The sequence below is a fragment of the Lonchura striata genome, chromosome 12 (genome assembly GCF_046129695.1).
Source record: "Lonchura striata isolate bLonStr1 chromosome 12, bLonStr1.mat, whole genome shotgun sequence".
In the NCBI taxonomy this organism is placed as follows: domain Eukaryota; kingdom Metazoa; phylum Chordata; class Aves; order Passeriformes; family Estrildidae; genus Lonchura; species Lonchura striata.
The window spans coordinates 3,399,308-3,421,767 of NC_134614.1; the positions used below are offsets into that span (position 1 = coordinate 3,399,308).

Below are 22,460 nucleotides of genomic sequence, written 5' to 3' on the forward strand. Positions count from 1 at the left end.
GGCCCAGCCCCTTCCCTCTCTGCTCTTCTCTGTGGCTGCACAGAGCACACGGAAGGACACACTGGCATTGCACACAGGAAGAAAACTGACAGCTAAATGCTCCTTCCTCCCACTGACAGTGATCCTGTGGGATCACTCAGAGTTTGTGAAGGGAGCAGGGCAGGGTTTCCCAATCTCAACAACCTTCAGACTCTTAAGGGAATGGCACATGATTGAGTTCTTCCAACATGGACATTGATTGTTCTTTTAGGAAAAGGGACATTGAGAACTTGCCTCCAAAATTCTCCAAGGATTTCAAACTGTCTTGTGCTAGGCCTCCCAGATAAGCCATGTCGTGATCCCAATCTAGACAGAAGCACAGATCAGAAGCATTTCCATGGTGTTCTGAGGTCTCCTTCTGCCTTTGGGAACTGGGCACTGCAAGGGGGTCAGGTACGGCAGTGGGAGCCAGATGTGAATGGCCATGGCCAAAGCTGCACAGGGGCCTGGAGAGCCCTGGACTGGCTCCTGGTCACTCTCCACCCTCTTTGCAGGTCCTGTGCAACATCCCTGGAGGGGTTCCTGGATCTGCCCAGGGCCCATGGTGGTTCTCTGACTCGCACAGAGGAAACCCTCACTAATTTCCTGAGGAAATGTGCAGCAGGCAGTGCCACAACTATTCCTTCTTGCCTATCTCTGCTCAGTCAGCTCAGACAGGCCAAAGAACAGTCAGAACCTCTCACACAGGTCAGGCCCTTGGAGACGAGCTTCTGCCACACAGCCTCACAAAGGGCTGAGGCCAGCAAAGCAATTACCTCCTGTGCCTGTGCCCATGCCTGGAATTCTCTCCCTTCCTTCAGGAAATGCTGCCCTCCATAGAGCATCTCTGTCCATCCCTTGAGAAAGGAAGAGGCACAACTGGATCAGATGGAACCATTACACATCAGGGAGGTGGAAACATCAGGAGGCAATACTTGTCAAAGACATGGATAAGGATCAGGATAAGGCCCAGGCTCTTGGGGCTGTGACAAGCCTGTCTCTTTTCCAAACCGCCACCCCTCCTAATCTTCCTGGGGACTGGGAAATTGCAGGGGACATCAGGATGTGCATGGCGCCTGGTGCAGCTGGGGCTCCCTGTCAGCTGGTGCCAAATGCCTTCCTGCAGAGGCTGGGGAGAAGCTGCAGCCAGGCCAGGCTGGGAAACAGCCCTGCAGCTGTGAGAGCAGCAGCGGGGCAGCGAGGCTGCCATGGATCCCTTCCCGCTGTTCTGGGCACGGCCTGTCCAGATGTGCAGGGAAAGGCCCCGGCTGCTGAGTCCCAGGGGAAGGCTGAGGGACATAGACCCACCTTGCCCCTTCCACAGCTCCTTCACAACGACCTTCAGGACATTGTTTAACTCACGCAATTCCTTCTCTCCTGTGTGTTTGTTGTTTCCTGTTGAAGAACATTAACAGAAAGTAGTTCAGTTTCACAGGAATGGATCCATAAAAACAAGGGATCAGCATGCGGGATCAGCAGGGACACACTACTCACGCCTGCGATGGATGATGGGCTTGCGAGCAACATCCACCAAAGGACCTGGGAAAGTTCTCCGTGCAGCCACACCTGTAACTCAAGAGCCACAGAAGCTTCTACCATCTCTGCAGATCTGCACGGGCAGCACTGAGCCACAGGAGCGGTGAGGGGATGGCCCAGGGCGAGGGCACACACGTGCATGGTTCTGTCCTGGCACCTGCAGCGATGCCCCCCTGGCCGAGCTTTGGGCTCTGAGCTGGCAGCTCTCGCAGGGGGAAAGGCCTTGACCTACCCTCAGCATCTCCCAGAGGCTCAATCCTGAACGTGGGTTGGGAAGCCAGATCACTTTTACCAACAGGGTTATCTTCAAAGAAAGGCAGGACAGAACAGCTCCTGTGGCAGTGCTGAAGATTCTCCTTCAGGCCACAGTGGCAGTGAGTGCCCCTGGGTGATTGGTGCCTTCCAAGGCACTCCCTCAGCTCTGCCTTCCACCCTGGAGCAGGGGCAGGGGGACCACGAGCCTGCGGTGGCCCCACACTGGGATGGAAGGAGCCCCTTGCGGGGCAGTCGGGGCAGAAAGGACTCCCTGGAGCTGCCAGCAGCTCTAAACCCAGCCCCAGCCAGGGCCAGGGCTTGGCAGCAGCATCAGGAGCAGCTCAGGCTCCCTGTGGCTGGCAAAGGAGCTGTGAAAGGCTCAGCCCCGGGACACAGCCCTGGGCCCGGCCCCTTCCCTCTCTGCTCTTCTCTGGGGTTGCACAGAGCACAGGGAAGGAGACACTGGCATTGCACATGGGTTGAGGATGGACAGCCAAATGCTCCTTCCTCCCAATGACAGCGATCATATGGGATCACTGTTGGGCACTGGAGTAGAGATTTGGAGGCCAAAATTTCCAGAACACACTGAATTTTAGAGTATTTTAAGGTAAATGATACATGAATAATTCTGTTGACCATGATTACTCGTGGACCATTATTTCACTGTCAGGAAAGGGTTTCTGATAACCTACATTCACCAGGCTTCAAGATCCTTAAACCGCAGTTTCCCAGCGTTTCCAAACACTGCAAGTCATGGTCCCAATCTAGAAAGGAGCACAGATGGGAAATGTTCCATGGTGTGCTGGGATCCCCCCTTCTATGGGGAAGTGAGCACTGCACGGGGCTCAGGTAAAGCTGTGTGCCCGCACTGCCAAGCAGCAGAGAGGGCAGCTCAAGGCTCAGCAGGGTTTAGGCCCAGAGGCACAGCAATTTCCTCCTGTGACTGTGCCTGGCAGCGCCTCCCTTCCTGCAGCAGAGGCTGCCAATGAGCCACTGCTTCCTCTGGGAAACTCAGCCTTCAGCACAGCCTCTCCTTCCACTTCTGGAGAAAGGAAAAGGGACAGCTGGATCAGGTGGGGCTTTTCCCCAGTGGGAAGGTGGCATCTTCAGGAGGCAAGGCTTTTCAAAGTCATGGATAGGCTTCAGGAAATCAGATGGGATTTGAGGTGTCTTCTTAGGGCCTTCCCTCTTCCAAACAGCTGCCCCTCCAGATGTGTTCAGTGACTGGGAAATTGCAGGGGACATCAGGGTGTGCATGGCCTGTACTGCAGTTAGGGCTCCATGCCAGCTGGTGCCAAATGCCTTGCTGCAGAGGCTGGGGAGAAGCTGCAGCCAGGCCAGGCTGGGAAACAGCCCTGCAGGCCGTGAGGGCAGCAGCGGGGCAGCGAGGCTGCCATGGATCCCTTCCCACTGTGCCGGGCACGGCCTGTCCAGATGTGCAGGGAAAGGCCCCGGCTGCTGAGTCCCAGGGGAAGGCTGAGGGAAATGCACCCACCTTGTCCAGCCTGTTCCATTTCCTTCAGCATTTGGCTCATGTGTTTGGATGGCTCATGGGGTTTCTTGTGTTCTGTAGCTTTGTTCTTTCTCATCGGGGGCCCTTAGAGCAACATAGTTCCACTTCTCAGAAATGAATCCACAAAACCAGGGCTCAGCCTGTGGGGTCAGCAGGAACACACGACTCACCCCTGCGATGGGAGCTGGGCTTGTTTGCAGCTACCAGCAAAGGAGCCTGAAAAGTCCTCCCTGCAGCCACACCTGTAACTCAAGAGCCACAGAAGCATCTGTCATCTCTGCCCCCCTAGCTGAGCTTTGTACTCTGAGCTGGCAGCTCTCCCAGAGGGACAGGACTTGACCTACTCTCAGCATCTCTCAGAGGCTTATTCATGGACATGGTTTTAGAAACTGGATCGCCGTCATCAACAAGTTGAGCTGCAAAGAAAGGCAGGACAGAACAGCTCCTGTGACACTGTAGGAGATCCTCAGGCTGCATCCAAGGCTCAGCCCTGTGGGACTGCCCTGGGCCTGGCCCTTTCCCTCTCTGCTCTTCTCCAGGGCTGCACAGAGCACATGGAAAGACACTCTGGCATTGCACATGGGTGAAAGATGGACAGCTAAATGCTCCTTCCTCCCACTGACAGTGATCCTATGGGATCATCCAGGGCTCTAGAAGGGAGCTGGACATGGTTTCCAGATTCTTTTTACCATGAAATTATGTTAAAGGAAATAGCTGCTGAGTGAGCTCTTGCCACATTGATTATTCTCTCAGGAAAGGCACAGGGAGAACTTGCCTCTAGCATTCTCCAACATTTTCAAGTCGTCATCCAGAAGGGCATCCAGATAAAGCAGTTTACGATCCCAGTCTAGAAGGGAGCACAGATCAGACCCATTTCCATGGTGTGCTGGGATCCCTTTCTGCCTCAGGGAACTGGGCAATGCAAGGGGCTCAGGCAAGTCTGTGGGAGTCAAGTGGGAATGGACAAGGTCAAAGCTGCAGAGGGGCCGGAGGAGCTCTGGGCTGGCTCCTGGTCACTCTCCACACTCTTTCCCTGCCCTGTGTGACATCCTGGGAGAGGAAAAGGGGGCTTCCCAGGGCCCATGGGGGCTCTCTCCCTCCCACAGAGGAAAGCCTCCCTAAAGCCCACGGGAAATCCATCCCCAGCGCTTCCTGGCAAGCAGGGAGCGCTGTCCCAACAAAGCTCCTGCTGGCTCACCTGCTCCCCGCGCTTGCAGCGGAGCAGCCCTGGCATCCCTGGCAGGCAGGGCCACGGCCAGGAGCAGCAGGAGGAGGAGGCGCAGAGCAAGGGCCATGGTGCCTTGCCCTGTGCCAGTCCCACCGCTCTCGCTGCCACCACTGTCCTGACACCACTGTCCCAATCTCAGCACCACTGCTGCCACCGCTGCTGCTGCTGCAGCAGGTGTGATCAAGGACTGCCTGCCTGGGCCCTGTGGTGCTCTGGAACCACGGGGCTCTGGGACCTCTGTGACCTCAGAGCCTGCTGTGACCTTAGCCTGCTGTGACCCTGGAGCCTGCTGTGACCTCATGGCCTTAGGTGTAACCCCAGAGTGTACCCCCTTCTGTACAAATGGACTGCCCTGACTGTAAATGATTTTGCTTCATCCAAGGGCCATTTCTCTGAAAAACCTTTGTTTTGTCTGCTGACATTGCTGCTCAGGTTGAGTGCCGGGAGCTGCTCAGAATTCCTAGAATTCATACAGAATTCACAGAATGACCGGTTGGATGAGACCTTCAAGATCATTGAGTCCAACCCATGTCCCAATATCTGAACTAAAGGATGGCACCAAGTGCCACATCCAGTCTTTTTTTAAACACATCCAGGGACAGTGTCTCCATCACCTCCCTGGGCAAGCCATGCCAGTACATTATCACTCTTTCTGTGCAAAACCTTTTCCTAACATCCAACCAATATTTCCCTTGGTGCTGCTTGAGTCTCTGTCCTCTGGTTCTGTCAATGCTGCCTGGAGAAAGAGACCAACCCCACCTGACCACAGCCACCTTTCAGGAAGTTGTAGAGTGATAAGCTCACCCCTGAGTCTCCTTTTCTCCAGGCTAAACACCCCCAGGTCCCTCAGTCGTTCCTCACAGAGTTTGTGTTCCCAGCCCCTCTCCAACCTCCTTGCCTCCTCTGGATGTGCTCGAGCATCTCAACATCCTTCCCAAACGGAGGGCCCAGAACTGGACACAGCACACGAGGTGTGGCCTCCCCAGTGCTGAGTGCAGGGGGAGAATGACCTCCCTGCTCCTGCTGGCCACACCATTCCTGACAGGGGCCAGGAGCCATTGGCCTTCTTGGCCACCAGTGCACACTGCTGGCTCATTTTCAGCCAGCTGCTGACCAATGCCCCCAGGTCCCTTTCTGCCTGGGCACTGTCCGGTCATACCGTCCCCAGCCTATAACGCTGCAGGGCGTTATTGTTGCCAAAATGCAGGAGTTGGCACTCAGACTCACTAAACTTCATCCTATTGGACTCTGCCCATCCATCCAACTGTTCCAGGTCTCCCTGCAGAGCCCTCCTACCTTCCAACAGATCGACACACACTCCCAGCTTAGCGCCATCTGCAGATTTACTAATGAAAGGCTCAATCCCCTCATCCATGTGGTCTATAAAAATATGGAACAGAGCTGGCCCAGCACAGAGTCCCGAGGGACACCACTGGTGACTGTCCCCAGCTGGATGCAGCACCGCTCACCACCACTCTCTGGGCCAGCTATGCAGCCAGTTCTGAGCCCAGCACAGAGTGCTCCTGTCCAAGCTGTGGGCTGCAGCTTTTCCAGAAGTGTGCTGTGGGAGACAGTGCCAAAGGCCTTGCTGGAATCCAAACAGACACACCCACAGCCTTTCCTGCATCCACCAGGAGAGTCACCTAGTCATAAAAGAAGATCAGGTTGGTCAGACACAACCTACCCCCAGGATCCTCCTTCCCACCCTTTTTGTGAATGGGTTCACATTGGCCAGCTTCCACTCATCTGGGACCTCACCAGTGAGCCAGGGCTGCTGGCAAATGATGGAGAGCATCTCTGCAAGCTCATCTGCCAGCTCGCTCATCACCCTGGGGTGGATTCCATCTGTTCCCATGGATTTATTGAAGCGATACGCGGAATAAATAAATAGACTCCACAACTCGATGTAGTTATGAAGTGGGTATGTATGACAGCGCCCGGCACAAGTGAGATAGCTCTCCAAAATCTTGTGCCCCAAGCTGGAGTTTGTCCCACAATTTTATTCACAAAGGTGTTCCATATGCAATGCATTACACAACTTTTCTATGCATATTCAACCCCTAGCCCCGCCTGTCTTCGCCTCTCATGCTAAATAGGTCCACGCCCTTCTGGGCATGCGTGGTTTTTTGTGGTGATCTTTAGGGGATCTCTTGTGGTCTTTTGAGGCTGATACCATAGTCTTCCTCTGCATTGAACTTTTGAACTCTTCTCCTCTGCGCATGCGCTTTTAGTCTTCTGCTATCTTATCTGGATAAGTCCATCATCCTTGACAGAGGGGCCTTCTTATCTGAGTTCTTTGCATTCCTGGTCTTCTCTGGTATTTGTCTTTTTGCAAGAAGCTTTAATTTTTTTTTTTTTTCTTCTCTCTTTCCTATGTCTTTTGCGCCATGGCAGAGGTTTCTTAAAATTCAACACATGATTCTACAAACATGATACATTCATTTTTTTGATACATTCTTTTTTGATACATTCATTTTTGATACATTCATTTTGTTAGCTCAAGTGATCTCTGGAAAATCTCTTATTTCAGTCCCCCCTTTTCTTAAAAGATAGTAAATTCTTTTACTACAGGGGTCCTGGTCTACATTTTATCCCACTATTATGACAGTTTTCTTTTAGCAGGATTCCATGAATTCTAGAGAGTGAAGTCAGAATGGCCACACGTTGTAACATATTCCAATTCCACAAGAGTGTTAAAATAGACATTATTAGACTTATAGTAACTAATATTAATAAAACAATAATGGGGTGACACAGAGTGTTCATGATCCCCATTGCAGTCGGTGACCATCCGAATAGTGCATCCCACCAGTTATGACTTCCGTCTTGTTTTATTCTTTGCAGGACTCTGTTTATTTTAGTTACGTCATGATGGACTGTAACCAGAGTTCTCTGCCCATTCTTGTGAATCTCTTCTATAATTTTGATTAGATCTTGATGTTTCATTAATTGTTTTACCAGGGTTAAATTCATTCTAATAGGTGTGGGTGGTAATTCATTGTAGGTTGTGTAGTTTGATTTTATGAACTGGTGGGATACGACTGGTGCTGAGTATATAAAGTCACACCCAGTAATCTTGATGAAGTTGCAAATGCAGAAATTGGAATTATTTTTACTAGATAAGGGGACTTTGTTTTTATTAATTTCTATAACATTACACACAGTTCTCAAACACACACAGCCATTGCCTATATATACTAGTATAGTTTATTGGTTGGTGTCTGGGTGGATTTCAAAGTGGCAAATGCCCTGATCAAGGCATATGTCTTGAGCACTAATCAGATTACTCTCACAGATTAATCCCTGTTGTTCTCGAGCAATGCAAGGCTCTAGGTTAATGGTTTGCCATTTCCCTTGGTTTTTCCAGGCCCATGCCCTGTGTTCTGAGGGGTATAGTACTGACTTTTCATGACCCAACCCTAGAGCAACAATGGGGTGAATAGTGTGAACCTTTGGCATTACGAGTAGTGAGCACAAAGGCAGTAACAGTGTTAGTGGTAGGATCATATGTAAAATTTACCATGGTCCACCAAGACCATGAGGTCTCTCTCAAAGTCTGTAGCACTGTCCCAGACAACTTTTCGTATTTCAGCTGGAAACACCCCTTCACTCCCTTTCCTTATGATTAAAGCAGCTGTTGACTGTATCCATAATTGCGCTTGTATACAGCTAAGGGCTAAAGATATGTTCTCTTGAGCTCCTTCTAATGCATCTACCAGTAAGCTATGGTCCTGATCTTCAAAGTCTCTCCATTTTGGCAGCACTCTTGAGACTTGCCACTGACTATTTCCTAGTGCTAATAGAGATGACTGTAAAGGCTGTTTTAATTTTGTCAGATCGCTAGTTGCTATAGCTAATTTATTCATTAATATTTCTGAGTCAATCCCATTCAAAACTTTTAACCCGGTCCCTAATATCCCAGTTAAATCCCTTCGCATTCTATCTCGGAGGTGTACTTGTTTTTGTAGCCACTTTGTCCATCCTTCGAAGGATGACCTTAGGAAAGGGGAGCAGGCTGGCTGAACTGTCGAGATATTAGCTTGCATTAACAGTTCAACACGTTTAAGGGACCATTCTGGGTTAAATAACAGTTTCTGTTGACCCGTATTCCTTATAACATATGGCCCGATTTCATAAACTCTGGGTTCAAGATTGAATGGTATATTTTGGGTTTGCGCTTGAGTGCTGGAGTGGGTTGTAGTAGGTTTGGCTATAGCACTTATTGTAAATTTGAAAGACAGCCCAATAGTGTCACGGGCCCAGAGGCAAACCACATCAACAGTTTGTCTTAATTTGAATTTGTACCAACAGTCTAATTCACTTGGATGATTGCAGATCTTCTGGCGCTTATTCACACTGATTTGGGTTACTTTATTGTGGGTAGTCCCATTAATCATCCGACACCCTATTTCAATTACCTCTTCTACGGTCCCTTGAAGTGACCACAACTTCTGTTTTTGCCACTCTTGTTGTGTATATATTTGGTTACTGTGCATGACCAGAGTTGTTAGATTTAAACCTTTTAAATCGGAAGACTTCCCCATGGATCCCATGTATTGAGTAAAGGCTTGGGACCAAAGCCATTTAGCGTTGTTCTGACTAGGTTTACCTTCTAATTGTTGGAATACAGCTATGATTGTAAACAACATTTCAGCAAGAGTCCCCGTCCACCATGATACATTCATTTTGTCCGAGTAAATTTTAGTTTCAGTTCACCATCACCCGGTGTTATCTTCCAAGTGTCTTCTGGAGCTTTCTTAACCCGGCTGTGGTGAATCCACGTGTTTTGTTCTTTAATCTTGATTGCAGTGAAGGTAGTAAGGAGTACTTGGTATGGTCCCTCCCATTGTGGTTCCAGGGCTTTCTCTGTAAGAGACTTAACATATACATAGTCTCCAGGTTGTACGTCATGTACCGGTGCATCCAGCCCTGCACCCCGAGTTCCAGCCACATATTTCTCGATTGCTCTAAGTTATTTATTTAGAGCGATCATATAGGAGGTTAGTGATACGTCCTGGGCAGACGTTCCCTTCTGCACCCCATATGATCTCCCATAAAGTAATTCAAAAGGACTCAGTTTTTCTTTGGTCCTGGGTTTAGTTCGAATCCGCAGTAGTCTAATGGGAGGGATTGAGGCCACGGCAAATTAGCCTCCTGTCCTAGTCGTACAATTTGCTGTTTGATCAAATGATTCATTTTCTCTACTTGACCACTGGATTGTGGGTTATATGGGGTGTGAAGTTCCCAATCTATGCCCAAGTATTGGCTCACCTCCTGTACTAATTTTGCAATAAAATGTGATCCTCTATCTGAGGAGATTGTAGCCGGGACCCCAAATCGTGGTATGATTTCTTGTACCAATACCTTAGTTACCTCCCGAGCTTTAGAAGTCCTAGTGGGGAATGCTTCTGGCCATCCTGAAAAGGTATCTGTTAAGACCAATAGAAACTTATACCCCCCTTTTCTTGGCAATTCCGTGAAATCAATCTGCCACTGTTGCCCCGGCCCCTGGCCCTTCCCAATCTGGCCAAGTTTTGGTTTGGGAATATTCTTGGGGTTTGTCTGGAGGCAAAGGTCACATTGTCGAGTCACTTGAGTGATGGTGGCTCGTAAATATCTAGCTATGATTCTTTCATTCAAATATTTATACAGAGCATCAATTCCCCAATGTGTTTTCTGGTGCTCTTCCCTTACTAGGGACCATAATAAATAGGAGGGTATGACTAACTTTCCTTCTATGGTGGCCCATCCCTTTTTGTTCTTGAATCAATTTTGTGTCCAATTTATTGTATTTTGGCTTACCTTCAAGGGAAATTTGCCCATCTGGAATCAGGGCTGCCTCATTTATTATTTCAATTTTTGCTGCTTCTTTTGCTTTCCTATCCGCCAGCTCGTTTCCTTCTTCTAATTCTGAGTTTATCCTCTGATGTGCTTTAATGTGCATGATCACTACTTTCTCTGGCAACTGAACTGCTTCCAGAAGTTGCAGTATTTCAGATGCATGTTTAATGTTTTTCCCTTGAGAGTTCAGCAGTCCTCTCTCTCTCCAGATGGCTCCATGAGCGTGCACTACTCCAAATGCATACTTTGAGTCCGTATATATATATATCTCTTTCCCTTTTGCCAATTCTAAGGCCCGAGTTAGAGCGACTATCTCGGCCTTTTGTGCAGAGGTATTCGTTGGCAGGGGTCCAGATTCTATTACCTCTTTGCAGGTAGTTACTGCATACCCGGCGTGCCGTTTTCCACTGATGACGTAACTGCTTCCATCAGTAAACCAGACTTCTGCATTCTCAAGAGGGGTGTCCTTCAGGTCAGGGCGGCTGGAATAGGTGGCCTCGATGGTCTCTAGGCAGTCGTGTTCCACCGGTTCGCCTTGGTTTCCACTGAGGAAGGAGGCTGGATTGACAATGTTAGTCACCACTATCTCTACATCATCTTGCTCTACCATAATAGCTTGGTATTTCAGGAATCGCTGTGGGGAAAGCCAATGTCCGCCTTTCACCTCCAGTACTGCAGACACCGTGTGGGATACTAGCACAGTCATTTTCTGGCCCAGGGTGAATTTACATGCTTCTTGGATGTTCACTATGACTGCTGCCACAGCCCTGAGGCACCCAGGCCACCCTTTGGCGGCTGTGTCTAATTGCTTAGAGAAATAAGCAACTGCTCTCCGGTATGGGCTGAGGTCCTGTGCTAATATTCCCAAGGCAATTCCTTGCTTCTCATGGGAGAACAAAAGGAAAGGCTTACTCACGTCTGGCAATCCCAGAGCTGGAGCTGACATGAGGGCTTTTTTCAGTTGGTTGAAAGCCTGCGTAGCTTCCTTTGTCCATTGGATGTCCCTGCTTTCGGTTGCAATTAGTTCATATAAGGGCTTCACAAACAGTCCATAATTATAGATCCATAATCTGCACCACCCCATAAACCCCAGGAAAGTTCGTAATTCCTTTACAGTTTGAGGTTTTGGGGTTTGACATATTGCTTTCTTCTGACTTTGGCCCAGGCTACGTTGTCCAGCACTGACTTTGTAGCCCAGATAAATTACTTTCTGTTTGACTACTTGGGCCTTTTTCTTTGATACCCGGTACCCTTGGAGCCCCAGAAAGTTCAAGAGGCTTACTGTCCAGGCCACGCATGCTTCCTTCGTTCGTGTGGCTATCAGGATGTCATCTACATACTGTAGCAGCTTCCCTTCCTCAGGAGGGGCTTTCCAGGTCTCTAATTCCTTTGCAAGTTGCTCTCCAAACAGAGTGGGTGAGTTTTTGTATCCTTGTGTGTTGGAGGGATGCCGCGGGAGACAAGACTCATGATATCATGATCATCAAGTCTCAGTTTATTGTGACAGATTACACAGTTTATATATGTTCGTTAATTAGCTCATACATATTGCAAAAGCCAAGCTCATGATTGGTTGCTATGTGACTTGTACTATTATCTTAAAACTATCTTTGTGAAAGATACATGCCTGTCCAGCTGGCCTTGCAGTTAGAACAGCTTAGTCCTCGTTTGTTCTTCTCTATCTACTTCTACATACCAAGCAGTTTCAATATCCTGCTTTCTGCACACCATCTACTCTTCAGGGCCATGCGAACTTTGCAGCAGTCACGTAGCCCTCCCTATTTGGATTAATTTTACAGTATCATGTTCCTTGTTGTTCAACCATTCCTCTGTCAGGCTCTCTTCCCTTGTGGAAGTCTTGTCCACGTAAGTTGGGTCTTTCGCCCACTTTTGGGACTTTCCCATTCAAATGCAAAAATTTTCTGACTGGCTTCATGGATAGGAAGGCAAAAGAAGGCATCTTTTAAATCTAAAACGGTAAACCAAGTTAATTCGGGTGTTAAGCAAGTTAATAATGTGTAGGGATTGGCCACCACAGGATACAGATCTTCAGTTACCTTGTTCACAGCTCGCAGATCTTGTACTAACCGGTATGACCCATCAGGTTTGCGGACCAGTAGGATAGGGGTATTAAAATCAGACTGACATCCCTTTAATAATCTTAGACGCAAAAAGTTCTCAATTACTGGGCTAATCCCTTCCCTATCCTCCCTCCTCAAGGGATACTGTTTAACTCTGACCAGTTGCTTTCCTTCTTTTAGCTGGATCTGTATAGGGGAAGCATTTTTTGCTCTCCCTGGTACATCAGAGGCCCACACCCCAGGGAATACCTGATCCATTACCTCTTTATCAATTTCTGTTTCTCTTGTGACTTCATTAGTGGTTAATATTAAACTTAATATTTCTACATATTTTTGATTGTTTACCTCCAGGGTAATTTCCCCATTTTTAAATGTAATGGTTGCTTGTAATTGTGCTAGCAAATCTCTGCCCAAAAGTGACTCAGGGGAGTTGGGCATATATAAGAATTTGTGGATTCCCCACTGCTTTTCCAGTTTGTATTTGAGTGGCTTAAAGAAAAATGCCTTTTCAGTTTGGCCAGTCGCACCCATAACTAATAGCATAATTATCTTCTATGGGCATTAGAGCTGTATTTAGTACTGAGTATGTTGCCCCAGTGTCAATTAGGAATTTTACTTCCTTCTCCATTTCCCCCAGCTTCAGATTTACAACCAGAGGGTCTGCTGGGGTAGTCTCCTCCGGTCCTTCCTATTTTTCTTGCACATGGGCCACTACTCCCCCCGTTTGATTCCCCTGTCCATTTTGTTTCCATTCTGGACAGTCCCTCTTCCAATGGCCCTGTTTCCGACAGTTTGCACATTGATTTCTACCCAACTGGGGGGGGCCTTGCCTGGATGGCCCCTGCCTGCTGCCATATTTTCCTCTTTGTTCTTCCTGTACTATTGCTACTAAATTTTTCATCCCTCGTTTATATCCTTCTTCCCTGTTGCTAAAGACCCTCCAAGCTTCTCCCAGTAGAGTTTCTAAATTCCGGGCGTTTTCTACTCGAATCTTTTGGAGTTTGCGCCTAATATCCCCTGTGGACTGCCCCAAAAATAGATTAACTAGTTGTTGTATCCCCACCTCAGATGCAGGGTCTAGTGGTGTATAGCGCCGCATTGCATTTCTCAAACGGTCTAGGAACTCTGTGGGGGATTTCGAGGGTCCCTGTTTAATAGCATATTGAGCTGACCAATTTATGGTTTTAGGCATTGCTCTTTCCACTCCCAATACCACCCAGTCTTGATATTTCTTTAGCCTTTGTCTCTCTTCTGGTTGGTTTGGGTTCCAGCCCGGGTCTTGAAGTGGAAAATGTTCCCTTAGATCTACTTGTTGTTGCCTAAAGTGATCTGCTACCAGATCTCCTGCCGTTTTTAGAACTAACTGCTTTTCTGTTTCAGTGAATGCATCTAATAACAATTGAATTTCACCCCAGTCTGGGTTATGTTGCTTCATAATGTATCGTAAACGTTTAGTAGTGTTGACTGGGTCATTTCGGTAATCTCCCGCAACCCTTTCCCATGCTTCCAAATCAAGGGTGGAGAATGGTACCTTAACTAGTACCTTTTCTCCCTCCAATGTTATTGTTTCTCGTAAAGGAGCTTGCAATATTTGTCCTCTGGTTCGAGATGCAACTGAGCTGCTTATGGGGGTTGGAGCGTGTGTTCTTTCTGAAGGAAGAGAAGGGGTAGATGGAACAGGTGGTGTAGGTGGTATAGGTGATGCAGGTGATGCAGGTGGGGTGTGTAGTGTAGGTGTTGCAGGTGATGCAGGTGGTGCTGATGCCTCTCCTAAGTTCTCACCCCTTCCTTCTTGCCTTCCTAAGTGAGGACTAAATAGATCGCTTGGATCTTGTTCTTGTTCTTCTAGTGCTGTGCGATAAACTTTATCTATCCTGGTACACCTTTGTCCTATACTACAGGCTGAGCAGCACCGTTTAAGTTTCCCCATTTTGCCTCTGTTTTCTTTTTCAAGAGCTAGAACAAGGGGATCAGAGGGGGCTTTGATGCCACAGTCCCTTTGCCAATCCGGCTTATTTCGGAGGGAGAAAAACATATCACAATAAGAAACTTCCTCCCATTTCCCTTCCCTTCGTAAAAATAGCATTAGCTGTAACAAGGTATTATACTGTAATGTACCTGTAGGAGGCCATCTGGCCCCCTCCTCTAGGCAATAGAGTGGCCACCAATGGGAGCCATATTTGATTAAACTCTTTATATTTTCCACACCCCCTTTGCCTGCTATTTCTTTCCAGTGAGCCAAGATGCATCCTAATGGACTGGCCTTGGATACTTCTGTACTTTGTTTTGCTCCCATTATGTCTCTTTAACTTATTTTAATCACATATGTAACTTGTTGTTTGCCGCTTCCGCACAAATTATAAATTCCTACGAGTTTAATCCAGACTATTGGGAAAAAAGAAAAAAAGAGAAATTTTTTTTTAATTTATTTTTTTTTTTTTTGTTGTTGGAACTCAGCAGCAGATGCTCTCGATCCTGAATGGCAGTATCACCGCATAACAAACTCTTAGGAACCAGTGATGCTTGTAAGTGGTGATTACAAGTCCTAACTTGTACTAGCTGCGCTAGTAGCTAGCCGTGTTTAAAGCGATCTTAGAAACCGCGGCTTGTGCACGCCCACTGCACTATTGGCCAGACCGGGCTTTGAGCACTTTTGTTAGCTCTGAGCTGCGCTCTCATTGACTGGAGGCAGCCCTTGCCCTGTATGCACGCTGCTTCTCAAGCAGATGTGCCCATCTGTTCTATCAGATAGTGCTGACTGAGAGCCACCTCAGCCCCGCACTTTCAAGATCGCCACGCCGCGCCGCGTCCAGCTATCTTAGCACTGCTGCGCTTCACCCTCTTAAACTCACACAGACACCTACACATATGCAAGCACACACATCCGGATGTAACAAACACACCACACTGAAACTGGGATTTCTCCCTTTCCCCAAACTGCTCTATCGACCACGGGGAAACCTTCCCCCCCTCCTCCAACTGCGCAATCAGTTTTTGGGGGGTGCTACCTCTCTCCCTCCCCGAGCTGCACAATCAGCCTCGGGGGGGGGAACCTCTCCTCCACCGATCTGCTTGCAAGCCCCATTGGCAAACCTGTGTGCAAAAACGTCTTAATGCGACTTATCAGTGCCTTTCCTTAACAAAAGAAAAGAATACATACCGCTTTTGGTCTGCTTATCGACGGGCCATAGTCTGCTCTCCGTAGTGTACAGCCGAGGCACAGAGTCCCTCCGGGGAAGTGCCCCACGGCGCCTGAGGGTGTCTGCCCTCAACTGGACCCACAGATGAGCAGAGAAGTCCTGCCACGGTTGCCAAATGAAGCGATATGCGGGATAAATAAATTGACTCCACAACTTAATGTAGTTATGAAGTGGGTATGTATGCCAGCGCCCGGCACAAGTGAGATAGCTCTCCAAAATCTTGTGCCCCAAGCTGGAGTTTGTCCCACAATTTTATTCACAAAGGTGTTCCATATGCAATACATTATACAACTTTTCTATGCATATTCAACCCCTGGCCCTGCCTGTCTTCGCCTCTCATGCTAAATAGGTCTACGCCCTTCTGGGCATGCGTGGTTTTCTCTGGTGGTCTTTACAGGGGTCGCTGGTGTTCTTCTGAAGCTGATACCATAGTCTTCTTCTGCATTGAACTTTTGAACTCTTCTCCTCTGCACATGCGCTTTTGGCTTTCTGCTCTGTTATCTGGGTAAGTTTATCATCCTCGACAGGGGAGTCTCCTTTTCTGAATTCTTTGCATTCCTGGTCTTCTTTGGTATTTGTCTTTTTACAAGAAGCTTTAAAGAATTTTTTTCTTTATGTCTTTTGCGCTATGGCAGAGGTTTCTTAAAATTCAACACATGATTCTACAAACATGATACATTCATTTTGATACATTCATTTTGATACATTCATTTTGTCAGCTCAGTTGATCTTTGGAAAATCTCTTATATCATCAGGAGTAACATGACCATCCCACCTTAGGAATGGGTTTTGTGAGAAACAACTGCTCACTTTAAAAATTTTAAAATATTTATTAAACATTTACAAAAACATAAGAGAAGGACTACTAAGGAAGAACAGGCCTGGGAAGGCCCCCTACCCCATGGCTGCCTGCCAGGTGGCTGCCCCTTCTTCAAGATTGATGCTTCACCTTTTACATTCCTGGAGGGTGCATCGGCCACCCCTGGCCCCTCCCAAAGTCTGTCAGTCAACCCTTCTTTGCCCTTTATTGGTGGAATTTATTTCTTGCAGCTGCATTTGAAGGTCAGGTGTTGTCACGCTGTGTCCCCCCAGCAGCTAGCTTTTCCATTCCTAACTCTCCCATGCAAGGGGTATATGTCGACACCTATTTTGGTGGATCCCCACCGCAGGGAATGACGTGCATTGACTCCGCGTTTGCAGAAGGCTGAACAAAAGCTTTATTAAGCTTTCCTATATTACTCTATACTAAAAACTATACTACTGCTATACTGAAGAAAAAACCGTGACCCATATAGAAAGTCCAACACAGAGTGGCTCCAGTTGGTCAAATGAAATCAAAACGCCATCACCAGAGTCCAATTAAGAAATTCCTCTTTGGTAAACAATCTCCATAACACAGAGATGTCAGTGTGACATCCCAGAGATGTCTGTGAGATATCACAGAGTGCTACGTGACATCACAGTGTTCTCACTGTGACATCACAGAGATGTCAGTGTGACACCACAGACAGCTGTGTGACATCATAGAGATGTCAGTGTGACACCACAGACAGCTGTGTGACGTCACAGAGATGTCTGTGCGACCCCACAAGAAGAGTTGTGACCTCATGGGGTCAAAGTGACATCACAGAGATGTCTCTGTGACGTCACAGACAGCAGTGTGACATCACAGTGCTGTCATTGTGACATCACAGTGATGTCAATGTGTCATCAGAGACAGTTCTGTGACATCACAGTGATGTGAGTGTGACATTACAGAGATGTCCGTGTGACAACACAGAGAGCTGTGTGATGTCACAGAAATGTCTGTGTGACACCACAGACAGCTGTGTGAAATCACAGTGATGTCACAATGACATCACAAAAATATGTGTGACATCACAGAGAGGTCTCTGTGGCATCAAATGCAGCTGTGTGACATCACAATGATGACATTGTGACATCACAAAAATATGTGTGACATCAGACAGATGTCATTATGACATCATAGAGTGCTGAGTGACGTCACAGAGAGCTCACTGTGACATCACAGGCAGGTGTGTGACATCACAGTTATTTCATTTTGACATAACAGAAATGTCTGTGTGACATCACAGATAGCTGTGTGACATCACAGTGATGTCATTGTGACATCAACGAGAGCTGTGTGACGTCACAGAGATGTCTGTGAGACATCTCAGGGACCTGTGTGAGGTCACAGCTCTGTCATTGAGACATCAGAGAGAGCTGTGTGACATCACAGAGATGTCTGTGATGCCACAAAAAGATTTGTGACCTCATGTGGCTGAAGTTAAATCACAGAGATGTCTCTGTGACATCACAGACAGCAGTGTGACATCACAATGATGTCATTGTGACATCACAGACAGCTTGGTGACATCACAGTGATGTCTGTGTGACGTCACAGAGAGCTGTGTGATGTCCCGGAGATGTCTGTGTAACATCACTGAGATGTCTGTGTGACACCACAAAAAGATTTGTGACCTCATGGGGTCGAACTGACATCACAGAGATGTCTCTGTGAAGTCACAGACAGCAATGTGACATCCCAGTGATGTTAATGTTACATCACAGCGATGCCATTGTGACATCACAGTGATGTCATTTTGACATCACAGCAATGTCATTGTGACATCACAATGATGTCAGTGTGGCATCAGAGACAGCTCTGTGACATCACAGTGATGTGGACGTGACATTACAGAGATGTCCTTGTGACAACAAAGAGAGCTGTGTGATGTCACAGAAATGTCTGTGTGACACCACAGAATGCTGTGTGACATCACAGTGATGTCATTGTGACATCAGAAAAATATGTGAGACATCAGACAGATGTCATTGTGACATCATAGAGCGCTGAGTGACATCACAGAGAGCTCACTGTGACATCACAGACAGGTGTGTGACATCACAGTTATGTCATTGTGACATAACAGAAATGTCTGTGTGACATAACAGATAGCTGTGTGACGTCAAAGAGATGTCAGGGTGACCTCACAGATAGCTGTGTGACATCACAGTGATGCCATTGTATCTTCACTGAAAGCTCTGTGACATCACAGAGTTGTCTGTTTGACATCACAGAGATGTCTGTGTGACATCGCAAGATGCTATGTGACATCACAGCTTTCTCATTGTGACATCCCAGAGATGTCCCTGTGACATCACAGACAGCAGTGGGACATCACAGTGATGTCCTTGTGACATCACAGAGAACTGTGTGACATCACAGAGAGGTCTCTGTGGCATCACATGCAGCTGTGTGACATCACAGTTATGTCATTGTGACATCACAAAGAAGTTGTGTGACATCAGAGAGAGAGCTGTGTTACATCACGGACAGGTGTGTGACATCACAGTGATGTCATTGTGACAACACAGAAAGCTGTGGGACATCAACTATATGTCTGTGTGACATCAGAGAGAGCTGTTTGACATCACAGACAGCGGTGTGACATCAACTATATGTCAGTGTGACATAAGAGAGAGCTGTGTGACATCACAGATAGCTGTGTGACATCACAGAGATGTCTGTGTGACACCACAAAAAGCTTAGTGACCTCATGGGATCGAAGTGACATCATAGAGATGTCTGTGTGACCTCACTTTGACGTCACACAGCTCTCTGTGACGTCACACAGACATCTCTGTGAGGTCACACGGCTCTCTGTGATGTCACACAGACATCTTTGGGATGTCACAATATAACACATTCCACATGTGCCAAACAACAGATGCAGCAAATGAAAATAATTGTTTTTCTTCTTTCTCTGAGCTTTCTCACAGCCTTCACAGGATTTTCCTGGGAAAGCCTTTGTCACTCACTGTTCAAAGGATATGTGAATACCACACACGCCTTCTTTCTATCTGTCCTAGACAGCCTTCCCAGACACACTCAGCAAGGCCAGAGGGGCTGATAACAAGAGAAAACCTTGGCAAGCCCTGGGACCCTTTTTCCTCTGCTTTTCTTTTGGCTTTCTGAGAACCTCTTGCAACACTTGAGGAATGAGCAGATCCCCAGCCCTGCCTATCCTACCTGGGAGCAGCAGGAGCTGGAGGATCCAGGATGCGTATTTCCAGCACAAGAAAGTGTTTGCTTACACGGGAAGGAGATAATCCTCCCCTCAGGCTGCTCCTACTTTTGGTAATCCATAAAGAAGCTGCTCCATCCTCCAAAAACCAGGGAAAAGCTCCTGGGGTAAACTGAGGCACCATCACTGCCCACAGCTTCAGGAGCCACAGCCTCATCTCTGTGAGAAGACGTGGCTGTGGGGGACCTTTGGGGACATGCAGGAGAGGACACAGCAGCAGGGGTGGCACCAGCTCTCAGCTGGTGGCTCTCAAGGACCACAGGGACCCTCAGATGAGGCTGGGGGGAGGGATGGGAGAGGCAGGGGGATTAGAGAGGCTCAGCACGGAGCCAGGCAAGCTGTGACCCCACAGGAGACATCTGCCTCCAGGACAGCCTTAGAAAGGGTCAAGGTGGGGACAAACCAGTGCAGCTGCCCTGGAGATGTGGGAAAGGCCCAAAAGGACCTTGGATGGCTCATGGAACCCAGGAGTTCACCTGCCTGGTGGGAACAATAGGGAGTGGGGGGGAAGGGGACTATGGGGAGAACAGAGAACATCTAAACAACAAATCACAATAACATAACTCTACATCAATAAAGCTTCTCTTAATATACACACAATATTCATCCCTTAAATGCGAGAATGGCCACAGCTCCACTGCAGCTTGACTATGAGTCAGGCTACCCGTCCTACGCGTAGAACTACAGAAAAAGTGGAGAGAAAACCCAACAACTGACCATCTGATCTCATACAGCTTCCCGATGCCAAGATAGCAGCCGATCAGCACAAGTGGCACAGAGAACAGTATCACCACCGTGCCTATCATGCAGGACCGGCGCACATCCTGGGGGCAGACAATTCTTTGGAGGCGCACTGGATCCAGGGCATATATTCCTGTTCCAGTGATGATGTCTGTGGGAGCAATGGGGAGCGTGAGCCTGCGCTGTGCTGCACTGCTGAGCTGGCAGCACGGTGCATACAGCCAGGACGTTCTCTGTTTGCCCAGAGCTGGGGCCTGCAGGCACCTTGCCGCCCCTTGGCACAGGCTGTGCCCCCCAACAAAGCCCAGCAGGCCGGCAGGAGAGCCCGGGGCCAGCACAGCTGCTTGGGCCGTCGCTGCTTGGAGGGACAGGGGCCAAACCCATCCCTGAGCAGACCCTGCCAGCCCTGGCCCTCCCTGCTCTGTGACAGCTCCCCCAGCCCCACGGGGACAGACCATCATAAAGTCTACAGCCAGCAAAGAGATCGTCCCTGTAATTGTGTGCTGCTTTTCTTCCCTGCTGCTGGTCCCAGAAACATCCCTCACACTGCTGGAAATGCCCACACATGGTCTGATCAGTCGCTATGGTTTTCCCGTGTGCTCTCACAAATTTTCCAGCAAGTCGACCAATATATTCTGGGTTACCTCTGAATTGCACACTTGAGTTTCCTTCATTTTTTACCAATACCTGGAAATTCCTGTATCTAGTAATGGCCTTGAGGATCTCTGATTCTATACAGTCATGTTTTTTGTATTGAGACAGATGGAACAGCCTTATTGGTTTTGGTTTTGGCAGGTTTGGTTTTTCTCTTAGCATGATGGTTTACTTTTTTTCTACATGTAAACATATTTTTATTTATGGTTTTTTGGTTCCCCAAGCAGTTATCTTGACAATCTGTCATTCACTTCTTAGTTAATGTTCCGTATGTGAACAATTATGTCTCTCTTTTTTTAGGAATATAAAGATGTCAGAAAGCTGTATTTTTAATTTTGACGATGATCTCTCTCCTTACTCAAAGCTTTACAAGGGAGTGATCCTTTTTGAAACATCCACTCCCAACTTTTACAGCCATCATTTTGGAAACATCCCTGAGGATAGGTAGAGTTATTTGGGAAGTGTTGGGGAAGATGAAATAGGAAAGCCTTTATAAATATGATTGCCTGGCAAAAGATTTAGAAAATACAGAGATTGAGATGGTAACAAGTTTTGAGATACCAAACCTTAGTTACTGAACAACTAGAAAACAATAGTACAGCCAGGATGAAGACAATCCCCCCTTCTGGTTGAACACTGCCCTTACCTACAGGTAGGTCCAAAGGTCAAATGGACTGATCTATCTCACCCCAATGTGTGCTTCATCCCACATCTGTAACCCTCCCCTGAAGCATCAGGTGTCTGTGACCCCATTGGCCTAAGTCTTGTTCAGCCCACCTCGAAGCCCCCTGATAAGGAGTCCCTGAGGAGCCAGATGCCCTCTTGGCACTTCTGTTCTCCTGGAACTCCCCCTCTCCTGGAACATCCCCTCCCTCTTGGGATCCTCTCTCCCTCTACCCCTTGCCTCTCCCTTGCCCCACTCCCTAGGGCCTGCCACGTGCCACCTCTGGTGACTCCAAGCAGGGCCTTTCACCCTCTCTAATAAACCAGAGATTCTAAGAGCAGCCTTCAGAGATCTCTCGTCTCCATTCATCCAAAAGGTCCTGGAGTCCAGTGTTGCCGCAGGGAAGTGCTTGGCCTAACCTGGGTAACAGATTATTATTTTTAGTGCTATAAACATGATTTGCTTTAAGCTTCACGACCCCAGTCCTGATTTGTGGCTCAGTGCATGGATGCCTGTCTGAGTTGAAACAATGTTTGTGAGGCAGCTGAAGAGCTTAGACCTCAGAGATTAAAATTCCTGGGAGGACGAGGAGGAAGAAAGGATAAAATTCTGTTTCAAAGGCTGTTTCTTCTATCCTA

General features: G+C 47.9%; 1 protein-coding gene across 1 annotated transcript in view; it reads right to left on the reverse strand.

Annotated features, from left to right (window-relative positions):
* Nucleotides 1-22,460, reverse strand: part of LOC144247009 (uncharacterized) — a 60,143-nt gene that overhangs the window by 28,570 nt on the left and 9,113 nt on the right. The window contains exons 2-7 of the mRNA XM_077786208.1: nt 20,481-20,655; nt 12,449-12,474; nt 10,353-11,822; nt 4,098-4,169; nt 3,667-3,738; nt 1,327-1,413 (exon numbers count right to left, since the gene is read on the reverse strand). Of these exons, the coding sequence (XP_077642334.1) occupies nt 1,327-1,413; nt 3,667-3,738; nt 4,098-4,169; nt 10,353-11,822; nt 12,449-12,474; nt 20,481-20,655 (1,902 nt within the window). The remainder of the gene's footprint in view (nt 1-1,326; nt 1,414-3,666; nt 3,739-4,097; nt 4,170-10,352; nt 11,823-12,448; nt 12,475-20,480; nt 20,656-22,460) is intronic.